Source organism: Diadema antillarum, unplaced genomic scaffold (assembly GCF_040938485.1).
Source record: "Diadema antillarum isolate AM-2024a unplaced genomic scaffold, OU_Dant_1.0 scf00000052, whole genome shotgun sequence".
In the NCBI taxonomy this organism is placed as follows: domain Eukaryota; kingdom Metazoa; phylum Echinodermata; class Echinoidea; order Diadematoida; family Diadematidae; genus Diadema; species Diadema antillarum.
Genome location: NW_027270941.1, coordinates 1,183,840 through 1,192,411, shown reverse-complemented (window position 1 = coordinate 1,192,411; position 8,572 = coordinate 1,183,840). Strand labels below are relative to the sequence as shown.

The following is an 8,572-nucleotide window of genomic DNA, read 5'->3' as shown; positions in this document are numbered from 1 at the left end:
CTTTTCCGCACACTTGGTCGCGATTTGCTCTTGAATTGTTCTCGAAAGTGTCCTTAAAGCCTCGTCATATGTCACTAAAAATCTATGTCTGGCAACTTTTTGTTTGTTTTGTGGTGCAGTGTCATATATCATAATCATTTATTTTGTAGGCTATTACACCCAAATCTCCTGTCTCACTCACTATCACACAAGGATGCTTAAAGTGACCTAACCATTCCACCAAATTGTCTCATCCTCAGGGTAGCTATGGAGACTACTTTAGGTAAAATCATGGCCCTGTTCCTCCTGACGATGACAACTACCGGTTCGGAAGACAATGGATTTGTCAATTCTACCCACATCATCCTGGAAAGCCCCGCCATTGTCAATACTGATCATCCAAACGAAGGGATGCTGGTCACCATAACTACGTCGACAGATCCCGAAGTCATCCCACCTGAAGCAGTGGAGTGGCTGCCAAATACCACAGCAACCGCGGTGTCAACGTTTCTCGAAGACATGACGAGCCCAGCGATCTTGACGGAAGAGGCCCCAGAATGGGAGTGGTCCTCGAGTCTTCAGTCCTGGTGGGGTATTTTTCAACTCGGTTTGTCCTCTTTTGGTATCGCAAGCAACCTCCTGGTAATGGCCGTCATGTTTCGGCACAGATGTCTCAGACATCTCACGGACACTCTGATTTTCATGGTGGCCTTTGCAGACTTCTTCTCTGCTGTCAGCACCCTACCCCTTCCGATTGCCACTCGGGTTCCACAAACCTGGCAAGGAGAGCTCTACTGTCGCGCTTTGTATGCTACGCTGATATATTCTTTCTTCGTCAGCGTTTCATTCTACACCGTTGGAGCAATATGCACTGAACGGTATTGGTCTATCACACGTTCTTCAATATTCACCGGCAAGTCGGCAAAATCGCTTGTCGTGGCTGTCAATGTATTTATTTATATGGTCATCATAAACGAGGAAGTGTATGTCCTGGGAACTGTTCCAGTGCACACCACGATGCGTGGATGCGAAGTCAATCGTTCTTCTAGAATATTTAATATTCTCTCAGGGATCTTCGCTTTCACGACTCACGTAACTCTGCCCTCTCTAGTGACTATCACTGCCATCGGATTGTCGGCTCACTCTCTGAAGAAGCAACAAATGCAAATAAAAAGCAGAAACACAGGGGGAGCTTGTACGTCCACCTCAGCCGACTCCCGATTGCTAAAAGCCAACAAGAAGTTTCTGTGGCTCTTATTTGAGATGTACGTCAAAACAGCCGTATGCTTTTTTCCACACGCTGTTGTCAATCTCAACTTCAACTTCGGTGGGATCGACAAATACGCAGACACAAGCTCCATCCTAGATCATGCGATCAGCCTACTGGCAGCTAGCCATGCCATTGCGAATCCCCTCATCTACACTGCCGCACATCCTAAGTTCAGACAGGCGCTTGCAGAGTTGTTCACCTGCTCCCCCAACAGCTCGGCGATGATTTTTCAAATCCGCGTGGACAGTGAGAAGGACAAAAAGATCGATGCTGGAGACAATTCCCCTGAAGCTTGAATGCTCAGGGGCGTCACCAGCTTTTTTTTTTTTTTTCAAGGGGGTCGGGCAAAATTATAATATACTTGCCCCTCCACTGCTTTTATGGGGGCAACTTTTTTTTCTGTCAAAAAGACAAGAACATCTTCTCGTCTCGGGAATTATTTAGGGCACACTGCTCCGTACAGTACGGATGTATAGTACGGTCGATAAATAGTAAACACCGTACAATAAATCTGTATAAAGTCAGTGCTGCAAACCCGGGGAGCGACTTGTTTTTGCCGACGAATTTTTGTCTCTGGTGCAGGGGAAAAAAGAGAGAAAAAAAGTATAATTAATTAGCGTCCGGCGCTGAGGTCGCTCCTAGACTGAAGTTTTTTGTTTTGTTTTTTGTCTTTCTTCTTTTAGGGGCTGAAGGGGGGGGGGGGTGCGTTCGCACCCAGCGCACCCCCCCCCCCCCCGTGACGCCCATGATGCTCCATCAAATTCCACATTCTCTTCGACTTTGAAATAACAACACAACCGTGTACGAAAGGACGCACCGACACACAATAGCATACACACATACGCACACACAAAGCTGAAACACCATGTAGGGTCCTACAGCCTATATAAGAATGGAAAGTTAAAGTACTAGTACCCCCCCCCCCCATTCTCTAAGAAATCGATCAAGCAAAGACTTAAAAAGCTGGATGCGATCGAGGATGTAGGTCCTATGTGTCGATGTAAGTGTCCGGGGTTGAAGTGTTGGGCAATACAGGGAAGCTCCTTATCCTGTCCCTCACGTTAGATGAAATGCAGGAAAATCCACATTGATTCATCTTTTTTTTTTTTAAATTTAAACTTTTATTGTGAACTTTAAATCTTCTGACACTTTCAGACGTACATCCTCAATTTCTCACTTCAATTCTGCTCAAAGGCCTGCCAGATAACGTTCTTTTTTGCATTTAGTTTACCATTCAGTTAACCCTGCATTCGTTATTGCAACCTATTGAATAAAGAGCTATGGAGCATCATAAGTCTACAGTGTGATTCTCTATAGAACTTGGAAATAGGCCTAAAGTTATAATAGTACAATGTACGATTAACGATTCAATCAAATTCTAATTTATAATATACATCACAGTTATGTATTGGTATTTAAACATATTAAGTTGACAGGAGTTACTGGAATTGACGTTCAATGAAAACAGTTCTTAGATAAGTATATGGGGATGGTATAACAAACATGCATAGTATTCTTATTCATGAAATGATCTGGCATGTGATTATAGCAAAACACCGTCCTTTTTTAGATTCTGCAATCACTTTCCGTATACGTCTGGATTAAAAGTGACACAATGTTTGTTTGCATATGTTTTTCATGATCATGTCGTTAGCCCTTTATAAACTTTGTTTTGATTCGTTGTTGACTGTTTCAACGTATTTGTGCACAAGGCAAGGGGACGGAGTCGTTCGCAAAATATCTAATAAACAGTTCATTCGAATCATTGCTCAATACATTTAGCAAAATTAAAGACTGAGTAACAGTCAAAATAACTTGTGACAATTGCATGTATTTAGCAATTAAGTATAAATGTGTTGTGTTGAGTTTATGTTGTAATATTAAGAAAGCAAGCGGAAAGAAAAAGAAGAAAAATATCATATCGTTGTGTATAAATACACAGCATATATGTGTCAATTTTTATATAGGCAGTATACCAGGAAGACCTGGTTTCAAGTTGAGTTAGTATGTATATTGAACAAGACGACGAATTAAAATGTGCTTGCAAAAAATGTATGGATTAGAATTTGTACCGAGTATCATTTTTTTTTTTTCGTTTCTTTATTTCACGGCCTCTTCGAAGTGATCAAGATAATCGCTACGTGTAGACGATGACTGTAGTAGGAACATTATAATAATGTATGTTCCACGGGGAAGCTAGTTTTGAAGGAGCTTTTCAGGGAAGCTTTAGGAGCAAGGTAACGTGACAAGATCCATGATAACTTATCTTTCAATGTCCTGATAGCTTTTCAAGTCATCACGTTAAAGACCATTCTTTATTCCTCTTGACAGCCCAAAGGATTTATTTATTTATTTATTTATTTTGTTTGACAGAACTTTTGGTCGCACTAGCTCATCATGGGGATGGCGGTGAAGCTGTGGGTGTCTGTGCGTGTGTGTGTGTGTGTGTGTGCGTGTGTGTGTGTGAGTTTGTGTTTGTGGCCGAGGGTGGTGGTATATTTTCTAAACGAGAACCGTGAGGAACGTAGCGAGTGATGAGCATCTGTATGCCTCGGCTGCTCGGTGAGTGAAAAATAGGCCTGCTTATTGCTTGTAGAAATTTTGGGATGGTCTAACATATTCCTATAGGCTATAGAGAAGTACAAATCGTGCAACAGGATTAACACAAGGTTAATGGAAGCTATATATACATCTTATATACATGTTTATTATCATTATATACATATATATATATATATATATATATATATATGTGTGTGTGTGTGTGTGTGTGTGTGTGTGTGTGTGTGTGACGGAGGAACGACTGCTGCATGGTAGACATTGCAGTATGTTCACTTGCCTTTAATAATTCTCCCGAGCTTACGACCGAGTTACCGATCTTTTTACCTTACCTGGTGTGTGTGCATGTCAATTGGGTGAGTGTGAGGGTTCGTTGCAAGCGTAATGAAATATATATATATATATATATATATATATATATATATACATATATGTATATATATATATATATATATATATATACATATATTACTATCAACTTTTATGATGTTCATGAGGAAAACCCGTATGATAAAACAGTGCTTGCTTTAACGTACAAAAAAGTACAAACTTAAGAATCTGATAAGATAACAATATTACGACTCAGATACCATTCATTGAGCAGTGTGTGCCAGGAAAATGTGGAGAAAAAAAAAACAACAAACGGCTATAAACATACAAAGATACAGAGGTAGTCACGCAATAGAAAAAAAAAATAATGTATGAACAAAGACGTAATATTCTATATCAGGAACAAAGAATGTAATTACTGTACAACCAAGAACAAGGAGAAAGAAAAATGAGCAGAAAAAAAAGGAAGAGAGTTCAGTGTGAGCACATCACTTCCTTTCAAGGACAGGTGAAAAATACGAAGAATATTGCACTAAAATTCTATAGAAAACAAATAGAAAATGAAATAAGGTTCGTTATTCAGAAACATATACATGCCATATACATGGATCAAGATGTTCGTTAAGCCCTGGTCACAACTCGCCGTGCGTGCTTTTCGTCCGTACGTTCTTGGCGGAGGCCACGGCATTCACGTTTTTTCTAAAAACGTCGGGAGGAAGTGACTAGCGCAGGGAGGAAGTACGTCAACGCACGACACTCGCACGATTGCGCAGGGTGTAAGTACGTGGCCCGCACGCCACGCCTGGCCGTGAGGGGTTACGTGCATCGTACGTTGTGCACGTGGGAAGTGAGTTGTACGTGCTTACAACTTAAAATCTGCGTGCGATTGCCACGTTCTCTTGCGGAGGCTATAATTACACGTGCTGCTCACGTACGGTATCCCTACTCTGTCGCATGTTGTAAGTGCGTGCAGGTGCGATGATTTTGTTCCCCGTCAGAAGCTAGGGGTAGGCCTAATACTATTATAGGACCACCTTCCGAGGTTCTTCAGAATATGTATAATCATGCGTCTTCTCCATTCGTGTAAATGGTAGTTTAACCTTCTGTGTGCCATATTCATTTCATGTCTATAAGTTTAGGTTTTTATATTTTGTTGAAAGAAAATGAGATTGAAATAAATGAACTAAATGAAATATGTGAAATGTGTGCATATTTGACTCACTGACAGAGAAAGGGTTAATAGGCTATATCAGGTATAGGACATAGGTTACATCACCTATGAAATGGCATTGTATACCTGATGTAGGCTAATAGGCTACTGTCAATATCAGGACTGGTATACAATGACATTGTATGACGTTATTTTGGTTGAAACATCCTAACACAATGGAAATGGAGGTGAGATGCATATGATTTGCTGTTATGAAGTCTACCATCTTTATATCCAGTTTCAGAGGTGGTGGCATTTCAGCCATGGAGGCATTTTTGAGCTTGATTTATCAGCATATTACTAGAACAATGAATGTAGGCCTATGGTTTTGCACAGTTTTATCTGAGTCTGAAGGTGTCACGTTTGCAATTAAGGCTCTATAAAGTAATACTGTCATAGAAATTTCTTCCTTGCTTGATTTCAAAATATACACATTCTCAATTTCAGAGAATGGTACTGACTTTATAACTGTTCTACATACACAATGATGGTCAATGCCTTTTTTTAACCACGCTTGTGCAGCTCTTAAATATAAAAATTTTTCAAAACTCCAAAAACCTGGTCAATTCATGTACTGACCACTCAGAGCTAAAGATTTCTATATGCCTTGCTTCTTCAAGCAGTTTTTGACTGTGTCTTATGTGCCGCAAAATATGATACAAATATATATATATATATATATATATATATATATATATATATATATTCATTTCATTTCATTCATTTATTTATGCACGGCACATACTTCAGCCCGAAGGCTGTTCTTCCGCAGGTCCGTGCGGATAAAAATACAACATAGATATACATTTTATACAGAAATGAACAAAGAAACCAAACAAACAAAAACAAAACTCATACTTAAAAACCGAAAAAAAAAATATAGAAAAAAGACACAATAACATGTTGATGAAACTGCGGCACACATTTCGACAGAAACAAACGTGATCAATCAAAGATAACCATGTACAATTATACAAGTGATCGCCGTATATATATATATATATATATAGGTCCAAACATGTTGCGAATTCACGTATTGGCTCCAATTTAACGAAGAATAAACCGGTAATGCAATATTTCGCCAATATAGAGTTTATTGAGCAACTCAAATTTTCGGTGGCTTCCATCCACCTTGTAGTCAAGGCACCCCACGCATAAGGAGGAGGACATTGACAAGCTTATTACGTAACAATGGTGTTCAATTACTTTGTATTAACACAAGTTATGATATCGACATACTATGTACTCATCAACGTACCATAGGTTACAAAAATAAGTTAAAGAGCGCTCCAGCAATTAAATTGTTTCATGTTGTGATATCGACACATGTAATCATAAGTTACAAAAATAGGTTGAATAGCGCTCAAACAATTAAATGACTCAGAATACAATAATCATCGGTAGGAAGAAGTCGACATAATAATTCCTGTTAAGAAACAGTTCAGTGTCTCACTGAAATCTTAACAGATTTGAACGTACAAGTGTGAAATTGATTGTATCATACAAATGAGTATTAGGATGACAGTGTGAATCCATCTATAGAAAATAATACAAAGTAAGAGTAAATTGATTATTAAGATGGAGACATGAAATCATAATATTCGCTTTAATTCATCATAATCTCAGACATGTCAGACAGAATAACCCACCAATTTCTCTAAACACCAGTGGTAGTGAAACAGTTATCAATTAAATATCTTATAATCCTCGACATGACATATTCTTCTCTTTAACGGAAGAATGAGTAACCATTTAAAATGGATAAATCCCTGTTCAACCCTTCACCTTGAAAGCTCTTACTCTTTACGATTACTCGTAACTCGGCGAGTTTTCTTTCCTCTGCTGATGTGCAACCTCCTCCGAAAATGCACACTCTGACATCCGTCAGTGAGTGGCCGGGGAGGTTGAAGTGTTTGGCAACGGGGAGGTCGTTCCGATTTTTCAGGATGGACGATTTATGATTATTAAAGCGCATCCGGAATTTGGTGCTGGTCTCACCAATATAGACAGCGTGAGGGCATTTTGTACACATCAGACAGTACAGTACATTACTGGAATCGCAGGTAAGTCTCTGTGGACGGAGGGTGACATTGTTGGAGATTTTCACCCTGGTGTCAGTAATAAGGTGTTTGCAAATTTGGCACCTAGGCTTAGCACATGGTGTGTTGCCACTCGGTGGTAAAGGTGCTGGGAGTTTGGTGCTTACAAGCAATTTTCTGAGATTTGGGGGCTGACGCTGGGCGTGTAGAGGTTGATCTCCAACAAGTTTCCCTAACTCGGGGTCGAGAGCCAGTGTAGGCCATTCTTGCCTGACTTGTTTCACGAAAGATTTGGTAGCAGGGTGGTAAGTGGTCACGAATGGAAGGCGTTCCTTGTTTTTCTCCAACTTAGTTTGGTTGAGGAGAACTCTTCTGGAGTTCCTTTTTACTCTACGAATTGCATTCCCGATCATTCTTGGAGGGTATCCTCGTTTCAGGAATTGTCTACCTAGTGTAAGGACCTCTCTGTCAAACACATCCTCGTCCGAGATGATTCGGCGGAAGCGAAGCATCTGACTATAAACAATCGATTGTTTGATGTGGTGTGGGTGAAATGAGTCAAATCTCAAATATGAGAAAGAGTCGGTGGGTTTACGGTACACGGATGTTTGTAACGTTTGGCTGTCCTGGTCTATCGACACCAATACGTCCAGGAAATGGACCTTCTCTTGCGAACTTTCCATTGTGAATTTGATGCTTTGATTGCATGAATTGAATGCCTGGTGGAAAGCAGCCAGCTCTTCAATAGAGTGATCCCAAATCATAAATATGTCATCAATGTAGCGAACATATACTGTAGGTTTCTGAGGATAGCTTGACAGAAATTCCTCCTCTAGGGCAGCCATGTAAATGTTGGCGTATGCGGGTGCCATCTTAGTTCCCATGGCAGTGCCCTTTTTCTGTAGATAATACTTGTCGTCAAACTGGAAAAAGTTGTGTTTCAGAATGAATTCTGTCATTTGGGCTAATGTGTCTTTATCTACAGCTTCGTCCTCATTAGCATGGTCACGGAGGACGCGGCGTATTGCTTGTACACCGTCCTCATGAGGGATGTTAGTATACAGACTTTGAACATCCATGGTGACGAGTGTCGAACCAGGGGCAACTTGAACCGATTCTATCCTTCGTAAGAAGTCTGTCGTGTCTTTGACGTAACTCTTGATTCTAGGTAAAAATGGTTGAAGT

The 8,572-nt window shown here is 40.2% G+C and overlaps 1 protein-coding gene across 1 annotated transcript; it reads left to right on the top strand.

Moving 5' to 3' along the window:
- Positions 1–270: 270 nt before the first annotated feature.
- Positions 271–1,545, top strand: LOC139715626 (opsin Rh6-like). Its single transcript, XM_071627184.1, has one exon. The coding sequence runs from the start codon at positions 271–273 to the stop codon at positions 1,543–1,545; it is 1,275 nt and encodes a 424-aa protein (XP_071483285.1).
- Positions 1,546–8,572: the final 7,027 nt, after the last annotated feature.

Bases quoted from the DNA above. Each gene is read 5' to 3' on its own strand.
- LOC139715626 (XM_071627184.1), top strand. From the start codon at position 271: ATGGCCCTGTTCCTCCTGACGATGACAACTACCGGTTCGGAAGACAAT.